The sequence below is a fragment of the Sinohyriopsis cumingii genome, unplaced genomic scaffold, assembly GCF_028554795.1.
Source record: "Sinohyriopsis cumingii isolate HCF-2022 unplaced genomic scaffold, ASM2855479v2 utg001976l, whole genome shotgun sequence".
NCBI classification, from domain to species: domain Eukaryota; kingdom Metazoa; phylum Mollusca; class Bivalvia; order Unionida; family Unionidae; genus Sinohyriopsis; species Sinohyriopsis cumingii.
The window spans coordinates 147894-170996 of NW_028316096.1; the positions used below are offsets into that span (position 1 = coordinate 147894).

Sequence of the window (23103 nt, forward strand, 5' to 3'; positions counted from 1 at the left end):
TTCTCATCATGCACGTTATATATATAACACCGGCAATTCATGCCACTTACATGTGAATCGCACACAGCCAAATAAGGCGCCAGTAACAAGTTCCTATGGTCATGGTATATACAACTGGCTTCCCATCGGTCTTTTTGATGTTGGCTTACACTCGCAACATTTATGAAGCGAATAATTAGCCTCAGGGTCTAGCATATACATGTTGCAATCTGGCTATTGCTCTGTACTTATAACGTGACACAGATAATAGAAGCTTTATTGAATTTAGTAAATATGCATACACTTTAACGTAAGAACGTTTTCTGTCAAAGCGAACGGATGCGATAATGATATCTAGTAAAATCAATCAGAGGCATACGAAACAGAGGATAATCTGAGCTGATAAAACTTAAACTGTTATGCTTACCACATAACCTTCTCCGTATCTTAAATATTTGAAATTATGTAATCATCATTATAGGAACGAACACGGAATAACACCTATGACTTCATAAAGTTTCGAAGCTGGCAACCAGTATTCGATTACAAACTATACTTGTTGTCGTATAATATGTTATATTACTTGCGAAAATATAAATTGTCTAAATCGGCTACCATTTTAGTATACAAACTAAGCCTTTTTGTCAATGAAATATGGAATTATTAGTTATGAAATTATAAAGTCTCTAAATTAGCTACCATTTTAGATTATACACTATATACATTTCTCAACAAATATAGTTTTGTTACTTGTGGGTTAACACCATTTCTGAGTGCAAGATAGGCTATACATGGAGGCCAGTATAACTAGTGAAGAAAAACCTGGAAGAAACCCTTGTAAGAAACACCGACCCGTGTTATGCGTCTGGCAGCTTTTTCATATTCCCACAGTAGCCGAGCTCGAGACTCGATCAAACGTTGATAGAGGTGTGATTGCAATGATCGGTAAAGGAGAGCGCTTGAAACCAATCGTCCGCCAAAGGCATATCTTGCACATATGGAATGTTGTAAATATACATCACTGAAATTGGCTACCATTTGAGATTACAAACTACACCTGTTTGTTGCAAAATGATAGTGATAGTGTTTAACTATTTTCACTTCAAATGCATTTTAAAACGTTTCAGTAATAACTGTGTTACCAGTCAAGGCTGTGTTGTTTTCATGCTTTCCTTGGTTTTGTATATTGTACTAAAATACTTTAAACATGAATGAGAACAGTCATTTAATACACTTGATATCAGCTTTGTGGGATCAAATCATTAATAAATTCAGTATATGTAGTTGTTCATAATAAGACATGTAGCGTATTTTAAGATGAAATGAAAAATTACACGACACTGTCAAAAAGAAGTATTTTAATTTTAATGGGCGGAGGTATGACTTTATGAATTGGTAGGCATCAATGGAATCAACAATGCTAATTGTTCAGATTATATCTAACTCAAGCGTTGTTTGCAAAGAGATTTTAAAAAACAATCAAAACGTTTATATGATAACTGTGATAACTCGTCTTGCAACACACCCACCAATATCAATCCAATCCCCTCCTATCCTAATGGCTGAACGATTAGCGTGCCAGACTCTAAAACAAAAGGATACAGTTGTGAATCTTGTTTAGACCATATGGTGTGGCTTCCGCATCTCTCTGGGTTCGACATTATACTACAATTGCCTTCATAGGATACAACCTTTCATTGGTTGATATGACGTTAACATTAATCAATCATTCAGTCAATTATCCCACATTTCCCTTCTGCTTGTACGGCTGATAGATTAGAAATATTTCTTGCATGGATGAGTACTTTCTTCTTCGATGTATACTTCCTATCAACACTGTTTCATGTACAAGAAGTGTCCCGTGAATTTAAATATTTTTTAAAACTTTATTAACGAGTTGGCGAAGCCAGACTCAGACAAGTCTCTTTTTCTTTTCAACTGAACATTACAGCAAGAATTCGATATTCGATCTCAGTTAAACCGTCCTGTCATAAATTTCATGAAAATTTAAGTGCAAATGGATCAAGAAAACGTCAATATAATCTTGGTTGAAGGAAGAGTTGTTCACTGCCAGCAGACATTTGATTCAATAAATGTCCGGGTAAATACATAAAATTAGTGAAATATTTCTTCTGAACATTTCACTTTATATGCTCAATATCATTTCAAAGTGCTATTTATAAGACATTTAAGCACCCACGACGGGGTTTCTATTGTGTTTTTTTATGCGAGTTTTATACAGTCGTGAAGCTTTATATGCATTTAAGGTTTGGAAAGGATACGTACTATCGTGAATACCAAGTGACCACAGAAGACATGTGAGCTTACCATATATAGGATAAACGGATGACATAAGCAGAACAGAGCAAGTCATAGAACCCAATTTCACAGTATGCGTCATATTTATTTAAGAAATCTTAATATTTTTTAAAGTTGTGTCTTCGCCTTCATATTTAAAATATCATCAAAATGTTACTGCTTGATTAATTACAGATGTATGTACAGTAGTAATTACGTAATGTGACACATTAATTATACATACATCCATACAGTTGTAACTATGATCAATATTTGATAATACAGACTGATATAATCCATGTCACCTGAGGGGTGCGGATAATCAACCTTTCTTATTACCTCTCGCAAGGTTCATGATGACAGGAATCTCAGACGTGAAAGGCTACAGCTTCAAAACTGAGTCCAGTAATACTGTATTTGCCAGTCTTAGTTTAAGTTATGTTAACATAATCTTCTTCATATATACTGGATGGTGCCGATATAACTAGTTGCCACGATAAACAACGAGATATCTTAAATAAAATTTTGTTAGGAAAACCATCTGTACATACTTAACGTGTTAGTTGTATTAGGCTGACAGTGTGTGTTTACAACGCGAACAAATGAATATAAATCCAAGCTCAGATACCTCTGAATACATATTGATTTATGAAAAAGCAGGGTTGATAACACATATGTTATCATGTACAGCATACAATTGTGCCAATGAAAAACATTGTTCTTTTAAGTTAACACTTTTCATTTTTGTGGTCAGGAACAAACAAATAAAACTTTTATTCATATTAAAGTATTTAATTTTTAGAGAAATATTGCATATCTATTATTCCGGATACATAATAAACAATGCACTTATTGGATATACAAATTAAAAATAGTGCCCTATGGAAATCAAAATATGATACTGTAATGGAGCTATTGTTGCATATTCAAATAATATTGTATTAATGAAACGTTTTTAAAAGATCTAGAACAAATTAGTTTCATCGCCAGCTATCTGATTAAACTCTAACAAATTTGAAGGTCAGTAAAACAAAGGCATAGATAAGATGCTGCAAAATCAACAATTAATATTTCAACAATGTCAATCAATGTTACGGAGCACCTCTCCTTGATTTTACTTGTAACCAATAGCAAATTCCAAGCCGTAGTATGGAGTGAGTGAATATTGCACTTTGACTGGGTGGACAATCATTTAATGATCAATTCTCATAATATAGTCTTAAATGTGGAGTAATTAGGAACATTTAACTTTCATCAATCAAAACGTATATCTTTGGATAATTATTTTTGGAAGCTGTTTTGCTTTAATAGTCTCTTAAAAAACACAATCTTTCCCAGTGAAAAAAACGAGAGTTGTCAACACTTAAACCAATTAGCAGAAATATTAAATGTATGGAAATTGTTATATTCTTAACTGACGTTTGCTAACTACTAAATTTATTTCCATCAAAAACTTGTGCCCTACAAAATTTAAATATTTTTTTATATAAAATAATTATAAAGTTTGTCTGTGTCAGTATGCTTTCAAAAGACAAACTACGAAAACAAAACAAAATTTAGCAAAAAGAAGTTTGTATACTTTTAGTCATTATTATCAATTATAATATTGTTTCATGTTGTTACGCATAAATGTCTACACTTAAAAAGAAAACATATATAAAGAGATCAACGATCCTTCATATTGGTTAACATACTATAAATTTAAGGAGTCATGATTCCCTGGATATATGCAAACTCCAAACTGTTTTACTGGGTGTAAAATATCTGCATAACATTTTAAACAAAATCAGAATCAGCTGAGTTATCAGTAAGTGCAATGTCAGCATCAAATCCAATGAAAGAACAAACGAATTTTGAGGTTACTGTATTTGACAAGCATAACTAGTTAAAGAATACCACGCATTGAGATAAATATGTACACATAGAATATTGCTAAAAACTTTTAAAATCTATTATATACACGCAAAACAACATTGATCATAGAGCACTGGTGTGTGAAAATAGCTTAATTTCCAAACGTATAACTTCATTTGGATGCATTATTGTGTACCTTGGATGCTTTATCACAGAAATGTGAAGCCTAAAAAATGGATGTGATATTAGAAACGTACTAAGACTTCGGACATTACAATTATTTGTCATGTAGCGTTTAACCTGTGAATGAGAATTCTTACTTTGATGATATATTTTCACACCTTGACAGACTCTAATATAATCAGGCGGAACAATATGTATACAGTTGGCCCATTCATTCTATTACACTAACATGGAATTGAAACAATGCTTTAAAACCTATTCTTAAAAAGACCTTCATGAAAGGAATTGCAAGGAAAACAGCTACATGACTAGTGGTCATAAATATGTTCTTCTTTCATATAAGAAATGTCTCCCTCAAAGAGTTATGCAGAACTCAAAGTAAATTAAATAGATTACACGCTAATGAATTTCGATCTTGCTGAATCAATAATGAATAAAAATATTAATATGGCACGAAGAACAAGGTCATAAAATTGAAAAATGAACAACATGCAGCATAACTTCGCCGATCGGTCAATTTTAGCATCATAAATTCATCCAGTATTGTGGAGGTGATCCCTATACAAAGACCCTATTATCATTGAAATTGCCTAATTGTGAAAAATACATCGGACCAAATTACAGAGAAAGTCAAGTTCAAGAGAGGACCCTGTTGAAGTTTCATAGTACACATATAATTTACAGCAACATTTAGACATTTCTGGTTATGGTTCTACAAAAAGCTCTAAAATGCTCACTAGGAACATAGATATACTCTTTCAAATTTATAGTATATCACGTTGTTCGGACATTAGATGTCGGAGGTTTCTAGTTCCAAATTATGATGGAAACCGTTATTAACAAACCCATTGACCATCATGTCTGCGTCATCTTGAGTTTTACTATAGCCAGATCTTGACTCGCCCGGCTTGTGCACAGATGCCTGTTTCTGAGCCTCGTGTTCCCGTAAAGCAGCTTCAAGCGGGTCATCGGTAAGTGTTTGGATGAAATAATCCTCTCCGTACATGTCTAGGGTTACCTCCCTCTCATCCAGTTCGTCTCTTTGAGATATTTCAGCATCATCAACATCATTCTTATCGAGTGAATTTTCGCTGAATATTAAACGCGAAATATTAGAACTCGTAGAAACATATTGCCATTTGCTAATATAAAATATAACGACAGGTGAAGTGAATATTTCGTTTACAAATGTTGATTAAATATGTGATAAAATAAAAGAAGACACTGATAAGAAAACATGAGTCATTTTAATCCAATCTGTGGTATTATTCGAAAGATGATTAGTGGTAAATGTTAACCTCCACCATGTTTTGTAAAACCTCATTCGGATCCTCCAAATTTGTATCGAAACCCTTTGATCATTGGTCATTAAATTGTATGGAAAAGAAGACTTTGGCCAACTCCACCACCTTTTGTTTTAAAAATAGCCTTTGGCAGTAGGAGCTAAATTTGGATGAGAAAATAACCGTTGTAGTAGTCATCTTAATGTTCTTAAAAATGAATTAGTAACCGCCAAATTGTATGAAAAAGCCTTTTTAAGTGGACGTCAAAAATCAAACAAATTGTCGGTGTTCGTCTAGAATTTTGCAACAATGCCCGCCTACCAGTGTTGGTAATCATTTGATGACGAACATCAGGGGTTACAGGTTGTCAAATATTAATGTCAAAATGGTTTCCATAGGCAGCAAACAATTGGAGAATTAGTGTGATCTCTTACTTATTGTTGCCAAATATTATAATTAAAATTGTATTTTCCATATGACAAATCTTCCATTCATGCTTTTAAATAAATAGTTCAAATGCATATGCCGATTGAAACCTGCACTAAGTTAAATAAAATAGTGGCCAAAACGTTCTTTAAAAATGGACCTCAACCTGAAATATGGAACTTGCACAATTGTGTAAACAGAAAAAAATGATATTAATATCGCCACGTCTATGTGACATAAAGGTTGCAGATTTGTATCAGTCTATCTAATTTTTCTGTGTTTATAGATAATGTGTACCATATGCATGTGTGCATATGTACGTGTTTGTGTTTCCATTTCTTTCTCTGTGCATTCTATTTATTGTCCCAAGATTTCTTGAGAACCAGAAGTGTTTAATTTTAAGTTCGTCTTGTGATGGTCTTCCGCGATTGAGTGGTCAGCCTATTACGGGGATAATAGCAAAATTTACTCCGACTGTGTTAAACCTTTTTATCCAAAATTTCATGAAATGTAATGTCTGTTTTTAAATCAAGCTTGTTCAACCTTTATATTTCTAAAATAAAAGCAACCAATTCTGGAACCGTTAGAAAGCTTCTTTTTCTTCTAGCAAATGCAAATAATAGGAACTATAATACTGGTCAGAGAAAGCTATAAACTAGTTCCCATAAGACAGCCATTTTGAGGTTATTTAACGTTATGCCATGAATGAAAGACCAATGCAAACTTACTGGAAATAGTGTCTACGGTGTTGACAAAAGTACAATTAGAGGATATTCCGAGTTCAAAACAATTACGAAGATACGGTGGAAAACTTAAGAATCCTTTGTTATTTAATGGTGTTAAATGTTACACTGTAAGGCATGAAAACAAACTAACATAAATACACCTCCTAAACACAGACAACAACTAATAATAGCATATAAACCACAGTTAGCAGATACACAATTTAAAAGACGAAAACTACAAATGACTCTTGAACAGCTAGACAATGGAAAGGTTTACTTTAAGTAATCTGATATCACAGACGATTGCACAAGATTTTTCTACAAAACAGTGGCTTCTCAGTGGATAAAACAAAAGATGCTCTATATACTATGCAAACTATAGTAGTATTAGTATTAGTATTAATTGTCTGTCTTGATAGATACAAACCAACAGACTCAAGACATATAATTAATCTATTTTCAAGTTAACGTTTCCAGGAATAAATGCTTCTATGAAAGGCCACGTATTAGAGCTAATGGACTGTCCAGATTGAAGACATGTTCTGTGGCCGTCCAGGAATACAGAAGTCCAAGACAGGAAAGAACTTTAATGGTTTATAACCAGACATTGCATTTTCTAGCAATTAATAAAAATATAATCAAAGAAGGGATATTCCAAAGATATCTTTAGAAGAAAAAGGTCTAGATTAGCTAAGGACAAAAACAAATTCTTACCTCATGTATATCTAACACGAGGCTTTTATCACAATAATGTTTCCAGTGGCGTAGGTTTTGTCAACCAATTCTGATTACCACTGGCTCTGGCTTTATCGCATCTTCGTGGGGACAGCTGGTCTAAGACTGTTACGTCCACAAAATGATGTCATCCACTGGCCAAGGATTTTATGTGAAAGTTGGAAAATCGCAAGCCCAGATTTTTATTTCATGAAAGTGGGTGACCATTGTCCCGGGTCTCTTCATTAAATTATTGGTAGACGCTATCTTGGGATATCCTCATATAATATTGAAGATAACAGGACATTCTAAATTAATTTCAAGACCAGTGATGTAGACTACAAAAAAAGTTTTATAAACTGTTTCATTCCAGTGGTCAAGGGTGTTTCATAAAAATGTATTGAATAGGGAGGAGGTAGATTAGGGCTTTTCAAAATGTAGAACAGGCGGAATGGTTCAGGATTTGTATTTAGATTAATACAATCTGTATAACAACAATGAATTTAATTATAAGTAAATCAGGCTTTCGTTTTTCTTATTAGTTTGATAATAAGTGTAAGAATCGTGAATAACAATGTTATGCTAACATAACAACCGATTTAATTTCAGCGTCAGATTTTGTCAAAACATGGTCTGATGATGAAAAACACGAATCGTATAGAATTTTTTTCCGGACTATAAAATCACCACATATGTTAAAGAAAATTCATCAAAAGAAGCAGCACTAAACGCAATAGACAAGTAAAAATAATTTTCACTAACATTATGGTAATAGTGTTCTGTATTTCAGATTTATCAATAACCAATAAAATTGCTTTCTCTCCTCTCATCAAATTCTAACAAATGATTATGGTTGATATTTGATTCAATTTCTGAGCTAATTTTGGGGAATAAAGAAAATGTACATTTAACAACTTGGCCTTTGTAGATTACGTTCTCTAGCGATCTTCCTTCCTCAATAGTTCACAGTGAAATTAATAAAATTTCCAGATAATTCGTTCAGATACCCAGTTCCTCGGATAGGCTGAATAAGCTGCTTTGCCCTTTCATTTTTAGCTGATTCATAATAATTCATGGCTGCAATGAATTCATGTAATGTGATTGGCTAATAGAAACGTTTAAATCCCATTCTAACAATCGGTTAAATATAGGTCTAGATATGATACGGAAAACACAAGCATGGTAATAAACTGATGAAAACATTACAACCCTTTAATACTGTACAGGTACACTGTCTATGATCTATACGTACCTCGTGGCGTCGATTTCATCATACCCTGGCGGTGCATGTGGGGCATTGAGAAGAGGATTTTCCCTATAACAAATGAAACCGGTAATGTAAGGAATAAACAATTATTCAAAAGCATCATTGTATTGGTTATTATTATTCATGTTATTATTTATTCAACACATATTGTTAAAAGATGAATTTGTGTAAGTCTTTTATGTTTTCTTATAATTCATTTTTTGCGAAATTATTGTTATACATAAGGGGTAGAATAATCTATCACAAAAATCCCATTCTCTGTTCCAAGATTTATCTCAAACGCCTACCTTCGAAAAGGTGTACCCTAATAAAATTCACAAGATAATCAATATGTTTAGCCTACTGTAAATTATATTTTATTTCCTTACACATCTGTATTGTGTTAACTCAAACTCTATAATCTGAATGTAACTTGTACGCATCATCTTATTTCTCCTTTTTCTTCATTTATAAATGTTGCGAAAGTTCAATTTAATTTATAATTTAAGACATAATCTAGACTTAGCATGCATAATACGTAAACATTTAAGGAAGTTCTTTGTATTATTTTCTTTAAAATTTAAATATAGAGCGTTTTGATTGAGTGATTTCTGAATCTTTCACACCTGAATATATAATATCCTTTACAGATATAAATTTCCATAGCAATTCTTCTACATAATTATCTTCAAGTATGGCCCTCAGAAAATATGGAATGTATTATATATATATATATATATATATATATATATATATATATATATATATATATATATATATATATATACGGAAAAAGTAACACTACGACAAGCTCGTTAAAGTAGAGATCATAGCGCAAGCAATTTGCGATATTTCATGAACGGAAGTGATCCCATTTAAAGTTACGTAACCTAAATGTCAAATGATATACACATGGTCAATATTATAATCAATAGATTGAGCGAAAAAGACAACAAAAGGTCCTATTTTTAGACACAATTGGGCACAATAACTCGCTCAAACAAAACCCACAGTTATTTAAAATGGTACAATGGGGACCCCTCCATTCCTAAATTGTAATCCATCATCCCATGACTTAATATTTCCTCATCGTCTTCTTGATATTTGTTCCTCTTATTCCCGATCGTAAATCTATAAAGTGATATGTAATTTGTATTTTAAACGTATCTTCAACAATTTTTCAGTCATATCGCTACCATGTCTGCAGTGTGGCAGTTTAAGGTGATGTCTAGCACTGGGGCATCATGCCGCAGACATGTAGCATGATGTCACAGCAAGTCACATTATCCCGACACCAGGCCGACCAGTCCTAACACTAACCTCTTAATGCTGGGGGCCAAGCGAGGCAGCTGTTAGTACCATTTTTTTAAAGTCTTTGGTATGACTTGGCCGGGGATCGAACCCACGACCTAACGCATCTGAGGCGGACGCTCTAACCACTAGGCCACAGGAGTGGTTAAATCTATAAAGTAGAGGTCTAAAGTATGTATTATTGCGACTCTCTGGTCTTAAACTAAGTAAAGAAAAAGAGCAAAAAGCAAAAGATCAGTGAAATTCAACAAATACTGTATTTCCCTAGAATACAAAGTAAACATTTAAAAGCAATTTATAGTAATTACAATTAAATCCCAACATGGTCCTAAACATTGTATCCGCTCTCCTAAGGAATACAAGTTCTAATTCGAAATAAGGTCCAGCACTAAAGGTGTTAATGTACTTGTAGTTTTCAGTGACAACAGTGTTTTGATGAATCACAAAAATAGAATCCAAGATGTCTTTCTCTGAATGAACTAAACTTCAAAGTTACTGTCTCTGTACCATAATATTATTCAGCTCTTTTTAATTCCGGTGAAATATAATTTGAATACATGATTCTAGCCGAACGAAATACTAAACACAGCAATAAGATTGATTTCAACTTCAGATGTTATCGTAGGAATATTTTGTCCCACTTAACAAGATTATACAAACTTCTATTTGACATAGGTCACAGTTAGGATTTTCTATTAAAACAATATTTGTAATGGATAATTCTATTTTAGAAGATTATGTTGCTAAATTTATAATTAAAAAAACAACAAAACAATGTAAATATAATATCTTTGAAATAGACGAAGATAATGATCCTAATAAGCAAACCACACCCTTATTAAACCCTTAACAATGTATTGCAATATATAAACGTCATCAGTTTTTCCAAACATTAATACATTGAACATTAGTTTGGACAAGGTCAGGTAAAAATACAATTATCCATAGCTTATAATGATTTTTTTAAACACACAAATAATGGAGATTAAACATACATAATGGCACGCATTTGCAACTCAAATCAGTGTACTTTATGAAAATGGTCAATGTATTTTTTCAATATTTTATCTACTTTCCTATTTTCATGACTATTGTCTTCCTGATATGTCTATATCCTTCTTCCAACAGCTAAAAGCATTTACAATGATTTGATCGCGTGTAATATGCATGGAACAATTATAAAGAGCAGTATAAATTAAGTTAAATGCTATTCTGACCAATGTACAGTTATATACTGTATACCTGTCTCTTTCGTCATTTACTACTTCACTAAGCACAACGTCTTCACCATTTAAGTTTTGCAGCACAATGGCTGTGCAGTCTATAAGCTTCTACATTAGTTGCTATGTGGCTCTTTCTAGAATTACGTCATGCATAACAGCAAACAGTGTCTATGTCAATGGAGTTAATGCCGTCAAGAATTTTGGACAGACGATCTCTTAGTAAAATTTGACATTAGAAATTCGACTTGAGAATATTTTACCATAGTAACGGATTTTTTATCTACACTAAATGTTCTACAAGAAGAATGAGACGAATACATCTTGTATCTCCTAAACTGCCATTTAATGATGATAACTATGATATGCGAAATGATGCACATAGGAAAAAGGCGAAATACCATATCACGAGAATACAGAAAGTATAACGTTATCTTTCCATCATGAATCCTGTGTCGTTAACACAATTCATATTTCATTATAAATGATCTAGCATATTGTCTTTTCGACAATTATTCTTCACATTACGAGCACATATCGCCTTAATATTAAATCCAGTGTGATATGAATATCGCAATGTACAAGTAGGTACTAGTAGGAAACTGTCTACTCCTGAGATAATTGAGGAGTAACATTTTCCAGTCTTCAGCCGCCTGGACCAGGATCTTTGACAGCAATAGCAGCGAGCTTATTTCAAGCCCCAGATGTCAATCATCCACAAAGATTAGTGAATGCACGTGCTGGAGAATTGACTTTTTTTTATTGTTATTACTATTTCATTTTTATTTTTTCTGCCACAGTAATCTTACATTAGACCGTAAAACCCCCAAATCAACAAGCATTTCATTACTCCAATAACAATATATTCAAAACGTGTGGTGATTGTATCTGATATTGGTTATGCTAATTTTATTTTATAAAAAAGAAATGTCGTTCAGTCACTTTTTCCTCGACCTCTGACAATGTCTAGTTCAAATATTATACATTATTTCTGACTCCAACTGCAAAACACCCACAAAGTTGGTATATGCACGTGATGTAAAACTAAAGTTGTTGTTCGGAAATCAGTTTACGAAGTTTAGAATTGGCATATCATGGGGAATTTTTTTTACGCAGAAACAATTTCCTTCCTTCAGTGAGTGACCTTGACATTTGACATTTCGATCCCGAACATGACAATATCCTTCTGTGACCAAGTAAGAAACATCCTCACAGTTTGGTAACTATATACTGATAACACATGGATAAATGGATAACAAAATATCATAATATGCTTTGCCGTATGGTGAATAAACTAACAGAATAAAGATCTGCTATGAACGTTTGTAATGCCGATGGGAATTTGCTAAACCTCCATAAATGGATAGAGACATCTCTGCGACCACTGTAAAGTGATTGCAAAGACATTATATGTTTAGTTCAGAATGTTTCATCTTTAATATTTCAGTAAGGTTGTGTGCTTGTGATTTAGATTTTTAACGTAGCTTTAACAATTTTTCATCACATCGCTAAGATGTCTGCGGTGTGACAGTATATAGTGATGTTTTACACTGGAGCATCAAGCCGCAGACATGTAGCATGATGTCCCACCCAGTCACATTATTTTGACATCAGGCCGACCAGTCCTAAGACTAACCTCCGTTAGTGCCATTTTTGTGAGTATTTGGTATGACTCGGGCGGGGTTCGAACCCGAGACCTCCCGCATCCGAGACGGACACTCTACTACTAGGCCACCGGAGCGGTTTCAGAAAGGGAAAATATTACTATTTTTGTTAATTTTATATTATTATTATTATTATTATTATTATTATTATTATTATAAAAACTAATAATATATAAATACTTTGCTGCCTTGCCCATTTTAGATTATTGGTTTACCTTTATTTATGTAAAAGTAAAACCAAATGTTTTGACTGTTGTATGTACCCACATGTACGACGCCTGATTGGTGGAGAGCAGTTTGCGGATGCTTTCTGTGTTTACGAAACATAACCTAGTATTCTGATGGTAAAATGTTCAAGTTTAATACAAGAGTTTAATAGAAGCAAAGCTGAATATGTTGAATAAAAATGCATATTTACATACTTGTGTGCATATATATTACTTCCTGGAAGGACAAAGTCATCTTTCGTTGTCAAGTGTACTTCTTTCACTGTTTAAAATAAGAATAAGATACACGGGTAATATTTTGTTTTATATATCTGCAGGATCTTAGTAAAGAAAGCCATGAGGTATATTACGTACCCAAAGTGGGGAAATAATAGTCACTAAAACTAAGTTTGAAAATGTTTCTAAAATTAGATTCTGGATATATTTGTCATGCGCAATTGTAGACCGATTGTAAACTGCGCACATTATCTCTGAGGAAAGTCAGTTTATGCCATTTACTCTTACTGCATCAACAAAGTGTCTGATAAAGTTATAAGGAAAAATGTTAAAGAGGTAAATATCTTTGAGACTTACCTGGTGGCATTGCAGCCCTCAATTTTCTCTGATATCTGAAAAATAAATATATTTTTGTCAGTATGTAACACGGAAATAGTATCATTATGATGAACCCGGCAAAGTATAAGAGACCATTTGGAATTATGATACAAAACTATTTCTCTTTTGCGCATGGCACCATATTTTAGGGCTGACATATTGCAACATACAGTGGAAAGTACTAGGACAAATGGTTGAATACTATTTATCCTCAGTTAAAACCTAAAATAAAATTACGCACACAATTGTTACACTAATGAATTTTCACTGATCTAGCCGAATCGTAATATTCGTAACTTTTATGTATATGTAATTTGAAATTAATTGTTTAGTTGATAGTTTTAATTTTATATTAGAAAAGGTTTCCCTGATTTATATCCAACTTGTGCAGTTGCCAGGCAAAGAAAGCTCTTGAGAACGATGTTGATCAGGAAACTACTCCTTTAGCTAACATGTGTATTGCGCTCATTTTCACTCCTTGCTTGGATCAATCAGAAGGTATTTATCACAGCGATCCTCTTTTTACTACTCATTCTTTTTATTTTAATCAGTGTGATAAACGAAACTCACGTTTTGTTCGAACAGGAAAAAGATCATGTAATCTATTGTTTCTTCAAAAGGACATTATTGAAACTGAAGCCATAGAAGTATCTCTTTGTTATTGCATTAAAAATGGAATTCTTATGAGAAAATGGAGATCTCCCGAGGTACCTGCTAGTAACGAGTGGTCAGAGAACTGTCACATTGTAGTTCCAAAATCATACAGACAGGAAATTCTTAGTCTGGCAAATGAAACTCCTTTGGTTTGTCATTTAAGGATTAATAAGACTTATCACAAGATCTTGAATAACCTTTCTTGGCCAAAAATTAAAACTGATGTTTGTAAATAATATAGATTTTTTCATACTTGTACAATAGTAGGAACATCGAAACACAAGATACCTAAGGCTCATCTGCAACCTATTCCTGCATTTGACGAACCATTTTGCAGAACAACGGTAGATTGTGTTGGTCCCTTACCTATGACCAAGTCAGGTAACCAATACTTGTTGACCATAATTTGTGTGTCAAAAAGATTCCCAGAGGCAATTCCTTTGACAAATATTAAAGCTAACACAATAGTTAAAGCTTTGATAAAGATTTATTTTTACTATATTTCGTTTTCAAAATTCTGTCATGTCTTTCATGTCTGGAACTGTCCAGCTCATTATACTTGAATTTGGCATTCAGCAATTCAAGTCAAAAGTGAAATTATCGTTCAACAGAGCTTCAGTGGAGAGAACGTTTGAATCTGGTGATAGAGCTCTGTCTCTCGTGCTCATTCTTAAAAGTTTTCTTAAGATTAGGTATAACGGCCCTTACGAAGTTAAGAAGAAAATGAAGGAGTTAAATTATAATAAAAGTACTCCTGGGATGTAAGTAAATTAAAGGAGTACCAGTATATTAAGAGAGATAGCCAGGTTAAACACGCATGTTAGCTGTACCTGTGCCACTCACTGAGGATTTAAGCGAAGAAATGCAATCCGACTGAGTTTAGAAAGAAATGTCCTCGGAATTGAAACTTTATGAATAATCTTTACCATAAACTTTCACATTTGCAACAAAGAGAAAGGAATGAACTTAAACAGTTATTATTTGAATATGAGTTTTTATGTCCAGAAGTACCTACAAAAACAAACAAAATTTTCCATGACGCTGAAATTATATATTCCACACTTGTGAAACAACATCCGTATAGGATGAACCCTCTCAAACAGGAATACTTGAAAAAAGAAATTCAATGTTTGCTGGAAAATGATTTCATAGAACCCAGTAAAAGTGACTGGAGTTCACCATGTATGCTTGTTCCGAAACCAAATAAAACTTTTCGCATGTGCACTGATTATAGAAAGGTGAACATTGTGACTAAAACAAATTAATTTTCATTACCAAAAATCGATGACGGCATTGATAAAATTGGAAACGCAAAATATGTCACCAACTTTGACCTTCTGAAAGGATTTTGGCAAATTCTACTGAAGGAAAGGGCAAAGGAAATTTCGGCATGTGTGGCTCCAGATGGACTTTATCAATATGAAGCAGTACCTTTTAGGATGAAGGGTTCGCCAATTACTTTTCAACGCTTAAGGAACATGTTTAAATCTGGTATAGATAATTGTGATCCTTACATAAATTATGTCATCATCTACAAAGACACCTAGAAAGAACATTTACCGACAATTCGGAAATTCTTTTACAACCTCACTTATACAATTTTGACAATTAATCTATCCAAAAGTGAGTTTCTAGCTTATGTTACATACCTAGGACATGTCGTGGGACATGGGAAAGTTAAACCTATAATTGTTAAGGTCAAGGCTATTTCTGAATTCCCTTCGCCTATCAGAAAAGCAACTGATGAAATTGTTAGGTATGTCTGGATACCATCGGAAATTTTGTTCAATTTTTCCACAATTGCTGAATCCCTGACATATTTTTTTGAGCACGAGAACCAGGTTTCATTGGTCTGAAAAATGTCAGGTGGTTTTTGATAAGTTAAGGACTAAACGTAAGAGTGTACCAGTTCATACAGATCCAAATTTCAGCCTGTCATTTAAACTGTCTGTCGATATAAGTGATGTTGGGGTTGGAGCAGTATTGATTCAAGAAGATAAAAATGATGTTGATCATCCAGTGTACTATTTGTTCTAAGATAATAAACAATCACCAAACAATTTATTATACAATCGAGAAGGAATGTTTGGTTTGTATTGGAATTACAACACTTTGAAGTTTACATTAGTTCATCTCCTTCTCCGATTATTGTATTTAGTGATTACAACCCTCTTCCTTGTTTCAGCAAGATGAAAATGAAAAACAAATGTTAGAGATTATTAAGATGGAGTTTGTTATTTCAGAAATTTAATATTGACATCAAGCACATCAAGCGAAAAGATAATTTAATAGCAGTTGCACTTTCCCATTTATAGATCTGTATGATTTCATGTATACTATATGTCAATCATACGTTTCTTTTTGTGACATTGCTTTTTATATAAACCATATGTATAATTGACCTTTGGTTTAAAAAAGCCTTATTATATAAGTCTTTCTTTTCTTTTAAGGGGGAGGTGTTATGTATATTAATTTCATAGTTTGTTAGTTTTATTTTGTTATTTCCTTATATGTTATTTTAATGTAACATTGTTTACTTGATTTGATATGATCCAGAACAGAGTTGAGTCCTGTCTGACCTGATTTTTTTTTGATTTTTTTTATTTTCGATAAATAGTAACATTGTATCTAGCTGCTGACCTAGTTTCAAAATCAGTGACATTTTAAGCAAATAACTATTTTAATTTTTTTTATCTGTCTCAGTAAAAATCATTAAGTTGATTCAAGGCCATGCCTAGACTACGTGACATCAAGCATGTGTTAATTGGTAAACAAACTTCTATTTTTCCACAGGATGAACTCTTGACCCCCATCTGGGAATGTTTTGCGTTTTAGTTAGTCTTATAACTTATGTCATGATAAGAATTATATCAGCCGTGCCTTAAAAGTTGAGACGGCAAGCTGTTTTATGTTGTGTCAAGTTTGGGATGAGTTTTATTTTCTTCAAATTATTGAATTTCAAGTGATTGTTTGCTCTGAAACCACAACAGTGCTCTAATATGGCTTGGACAAGACATTAGCAGAATGAAAAAATGATGAGAGAACCTTTTGATGCAGAGTACTTACTTCATGTACCTCTTCCAGAAGCATGTGATTGAGATAATTGGTTCTCTGAGGATTTATATGATCACCATATAAAACTAAATATTTTACAATGCATTTTAAAATGAAAGAATATAAGTGATAATGATTGCTGAAGAAAAACACTCTTACAAAAATGAAATCGATGTTATTTGACATATTTTGAAGTTCAGTATACGGAGAAAATAATGCACAGATTTCTCTTGTTCCAGATTGCTAACCTTTAAAAGTAACTAAGAATGAAAGTAAATGTGTTAGAGATACTTTATAAAAGTATAACTGAAGATATGAGGATCGATTTTATATTTCTAATCAAGTAAGATTCCAGAAGCTATGTGAATGACCTGCCAGAGCTGGAAAAGAACATATATCCCACGATGAGGACTACCAAAGTCAAAAGGGCAATCACTGCAGCCATGACATATATTGTTTTAGATGATTCATTCTCTGTATTTTCAGACTTCAGGCTTGACTGTTAATAAAAAATAAAGAATAATATTTTAAAGTTGTTTAGCTGTAACAGTCTCAGTTATCTAATTTAATACTCAGTAGACGTATTATTATTATTATTATTACTAAATAGGACTCTCATAAAAATACGTCAAGAACCAACCAATTAAGTAGTGGTAATCGGGAGACGAAAGAAGTGGATGATCGTTAGAAACTGTCCTCCGTAAACTGCAACAATAAATACAGTTTTATATTGTTACATTTTATCTTTAGAGGTTTCAGAAAAACATACATTGTGAAAACATGTTTGTGTACTTACTTCGATGCTAACTATGCTGTGTTTCATTCTGGCATAGTACAGTCTGTCAGCATACTCATCGAGCAATCTGCCAAAAGAAAAGTATCGTTCATTTTCCATTCAACGCTCTGTTTTATTAACATCATATACAGATGCATGAAGAAAATGGGCTAGTCTTTTATTTTGTAATTGAATACTTCACTCAACAGGTCACGTTTTGCTCATTCGTATTGATATGTTACTCTTGGGTTTTGATGTAAATATCTCATATGAATTATATGTGTGATTTACATGAACTGATACACAACAGAGTAAGGGATGTACATACAAAATATAACCATTGGTTATAAGTAAAACAGACAATTCAGATGTGTGTGTTGTTTGATGCAGACTATTAAATCCGAACTTCTTTCTTTACTGCGATCTTAATAGAATTCCGAAGGATTGTCATTTAATTATACCTCTTTGCTTCCTCGGCTGACAATACTTTGTTGTTTTCGTGATCCTGGATGTGAAAAAACAGATCGGTTCTGAAATGTAATATAAGTAAGGGACAAGATTACAATAATGATTCGGTAGAGCACATTTCATGAATTAAATATTTTAAAACATAAAATCTTATTATAGATAAAAAAAAATTAGTTTCGATCACGTCAACTTTAACAGATCTAGGTATTACAACAGAGTATCAGTCGTATTTCATATTTCTTTGAAGCCATACAGCCACATGAGCAGTGCATGAGACCACCAACTTGTGCTTTCCATTTTAAGATGTATAAGATAGATTTATAGATGAAAGTGAAATATACTGTATAGCCATTGACAGATTATGGCGTCATATTTGAGTGAATATATTCAAATTCATCTAACCAATTATGATTTGATTATTGTTAACAAATTGATCATTGCAACTGAAACAAGTCCATGGTTCTAGTGAGACCGTCCTAATAGATGATCGGAAACATACAACATTACAAAGCAAAAGGCAAATTTTTGACTATGTTTAAAACAAGTTAATGAGAAAGCACTAGTGTACTCTCTGACACTGCTATGAGCAGAGCTGCTATGTCATAATGAGGTATTTAATGTAGATATACAAAACAAAGTACACATAATCAATATTAACCACTCAAATTTCTTTCCAAAACAGGCGAACAAAATATAAAAAGATGGTCTCTATAATAAATTGTAAACGAAGTATGAAATATATATGAATATTTCCATATATCCTGTCGCCAAATTAATAGAAAGTAAACTATAAGCCATTGAGTAGATGCTAGAGACAGATTCTTCGAAAGTAATACTAATAACATTAATAGTGAAAAAAAATAACCGAGATTAATAAATGTCGTTATCAAACACATGTAATTTATAGTCCTCAAAAACTAACAACTTGAGCTCAGGGATTAACCTATGAATAAACCATATTAATCACGGAGTTATTCTTTCTCTTTTAAATATGATATCAAATTTAAAATTTTGCATCTACTGGCGAATATAAACATCTGTGGTATAATGTACAGTGTTCAATAAATCGTCTTATTAATTTCAGGGTAATTAACTCAGTATAATGTAATACCTATTTTACAGATTAATATCGACCTGTATTTAAATTACATAATTTTAGAACCGATTAAATCAGTTGGCTTTCCGTTTTCATTAATTCTAAACTAATAGCCTCGGGACATATATATGTATTTTTCTACCAACTCCGTATTTAAATATGAAGTCTTTCGTTTCTAATAAAGCTGTTTTTTAATAAATAGAAACTCACAGTTGAACATTATGCACAGTGATATTTGTTTTATGCACAATGAAACAGATAGAATTAACGATAAGAAAAGTCAGCACATACTTACTTCGATGTATCCACTGTCCCATCGTCAGCTTTGTGATCCGCAATGCTATCATACATAAATAGTAAGCCCGTCACATTGGTACAATCGCTGCAAAATGTTTATATGAGTTAATGTCACTGTAGTCATTTTAAATTCTTCATTAGTTCCGATGTTTTCAAAACCGATCACGTCTATGTAGGCATTATGGGATTGTGTACTACGTGAAAGATTTACTGACCTCCTCAACTAAAGAGCTTGACAACGTGCTAAAAGCACGCACGTGTAATACTGAAAATTTGACAATAAAATTGCCTAAACAAGCATGGGTGATTTTACGTTTTGTAATACGCATGTTAACATTTTTATGAAAGAGTTTACTTATTTAAGATTACAAATAAGATATATATTAGATTGACGTTAGGAGGTCATCACAACACAATACATAATGGGCCACATGTCTGTCAGGAACTATATTGTTAGACTCTTAACATACATACATTCCCGCTGATATGCGTGGGGATTCAGATACTAAATTGACAGATATCAGAGGCTCCTCTTACTTAACGTCGATTTTGCGGAAACATGAACTTGAACTGTGTAAACATGACACAAGCTGGCTTGGCGAAGCTGAGAAAGTTTTCGTTCGCAATGCATGGCAAGTCAAATGAGTGCCATTAATCAGTCAACTTTTGTTTCAAAATATTTAAATCTGAAGGACTCACCGTACTGATTCAGCTCCCATAGTAAACCTATACAAACACCATAATAAGAAACACTATATAACTTTAAGCCTATATTTAACAGGATCGATGCATCCTTGACGACAGCTTCTGTGTAGAGAAAAGGATGTGAGCCGCTGCATTTTCGGACCTACATATTTTTGAAACATGTGCTTTCAATTCCGCACCAAAAATTTGGGTGCTAATTTCAGTAACGAGGTTTCAAATTGAAGACTGTTTAATGACTGTAATTCCATAAAGAAAACAATGTCTCTATTTTTTCAGCTACAACTAGGATAGGCTCTCAAAAGATTCCTTTTACTAAAATCTATCTTTTATTATCAACCAATCCTGAGCTTTATGTTACTTCTTGAATATTTTCACACAGAAATGCGAGTAATATTGACCAGCACGAAACATTAAATTCAAGCAAACTATCATATCTCGTAAATGTTACATAAATGATTATGATACAACAGTCTCAATCTAAATTTTTTCCCTCATCAAAATTATGTTAAGTACAATTAAATAAATTAATCCTGGCTATTCAGAATCTATGTACCATCTTAAAATATTTCACCTTAAAATGTCATCCTTTATCATAGCTACATTGGTTCGACTTCCTTGGAGCGTCATTTTCAAAACTTGTGAATCAGCAATCAAAAATATCTATGAAAAGAATATTAGGTTATATTACATGTAATTAGTTAGGAGCGATAATGTATTCCTCTAAGTTACAAAGTGAAAAAATAAGAGTAACTTTCATTATTGTGAATAAAATCCCAAATAACCCTAAATGTTGTATCACAAGTCCAAATTTTAGAATGTTCTGAATGAATCCCAATAATCTTCAGTGTGTTGATGTACCAATATTTTTGATTTCTCAAAGATGGTAGAATCAGAAATGTCTCAAATGAAGTCACAATAATCAGAAGTAGTGTTGCAGTCCAAAATGACAATATGCACTTTGTAATTCCAATGAATAATTGAAACACACGATTCCTCTCAAATTGTATATGAACACAACAGTATATGTTTCCAACGATTTAACTTAAATAGGAATGAATAAGCGTTTACCTCATCCTGTATATACAGACTGTCACTTATAGTTCTTTTTCTAGGAAACTACACTAACTTGTAAAACAATCGCTCACGGATCATTCTAAATTCGTAAATAAGTTTAGTCTTTGAACTCATTTGAAGTAAACATCTTCTAAAATATGATAAAAGTTAGGTAGGCTATAACCGTACCTCAATCACGGAAGACGATTAGGAACACAATATAAATTAAATATATATACCAAGAAAATACCATTCCAATATCAAATATGTTTAACAGCATCATGTTGAATAACAACCAGGTTGGCAAGGAATATCTGAACATGTTCTGTCATTGGATAAATTTAAAATAAACAAAAGTGAAATTTAGTGTTACTTAACTTCAGATAAATAGATATATGTTTGTAAAATTAGACACATTGTAATTTAAATAGCAGAGTGCCGATTAAAAATAGATTTGGCATAGATCTCTTCCAAGAGTAAATTTAGGTTAAATTTATAATTTATCATGGTTAATCGTTCAATTGCCTGTAGAGAGCAGTATAGACATAAAATTACTAGCTTATTACTCATAGATACAAAAATGAGAGAACGTAATCATATTCTTCATGACAGAATCGTTAGGCACATGTGAGTGGAGGAAGAGAATACACAGGTCTATACACAGTTTACTGCATACTAAGATATAAGCCGTGTCATTTCCAGCATCATCTTTCACAAGAACGGTAACGTTGAAGAACCCAGAATTGTCTTGAGTGTAATACATATTGTTTACAATCGTTCCATTCCGGGTGACGCATACTGGATTGTTGCAACGACCTCCCCTCTTTTGGCCACTTAAACTTTTCTCCAGATCTGTTGTTATTTGAAATGTAAACATTTCGAATTCCCACTTGTCGATAGCATTCTTTGGTGAATCATCATCAGTGACATACTTCTGTTGAAAAGGTCAGTAGAGGAAAATAATATACATCAATTATATAGTAAATGTATTAATTTTACGTCAAATTAAAATGATGATATCTAATCATGAACGATTTATATCTCTTTTTCCATGAAAATTTCCCAATAAAAACATACAATAAAGAATGTGTCCAAAAATAAAAAGTTCCTATGCAAAAATTGCACAGAGTAAAACACAGAACGTTGTTGCTACATCTTTTCGCCAGCCAAACAAAAGTTTATATTATCACATACAATCATGTTACTGCAAGTCACGTTCTTGTATTACTTATGCGAAAATAATGTGTTCTACGTGTCCTCTGAGAAGAGAAACAAAT

At 32.7% G+C, this 23103-nt stretch overlaps 1 protein-coding gene across 1 annotated transcript in view; it reads right to left on the reverse strand.

The window, feature by feature from the left end:
- Positions 1 to 3048: 3048 nt before the first annotated feature.
- The window catches only part of LOC149771298 (cadherin-related family member 2-like), an 83333-nt gene continuing 63278 nt past the window's right edge, over positions 3049 to 23103 (reverse strand). Inside the window, exons 23-32 of the mRNA XM_089948651.1 lie at positions 22503 to 22760; positions 21345 to 21433; positions 20067 to 20153; positions 18669 to 18737; positions 18229 to 18295; positions 17804 to 17931; positions 13704 to 13738; positions 13326 to 13392; positions 8715 to 8777; positions 3049 to 5405 (exon numbers count right to left, since the gene is read on the reverse strand). Coding sequence (XP_089804777.1) covers positions 5105 to 5405; positions 8715 to 8777; positions 13326 to 13392; positions 13704 to 13738; positions 17804 to 17931; positions 18229 to 18295; positions 18669 to 18737; positions 20067 to 20153; positions 21345 to 21433; positions 22503 to 22760 — 1164 coding nt within the window. The 3' untranslated portion in view covers positions 3049 to 5104. The remainder of the gene's footprint in view (positions 5406 to 8714; positions 8778 to 13325; positions 13393 to 13703; positions 13739 to 17803; positions 17932 to 18228; positions 18296 to 18668; positions 18738 to 20066; positions 20154 to 21344; positions 21434 to 22502; positions 22761 to 23103) is intronic.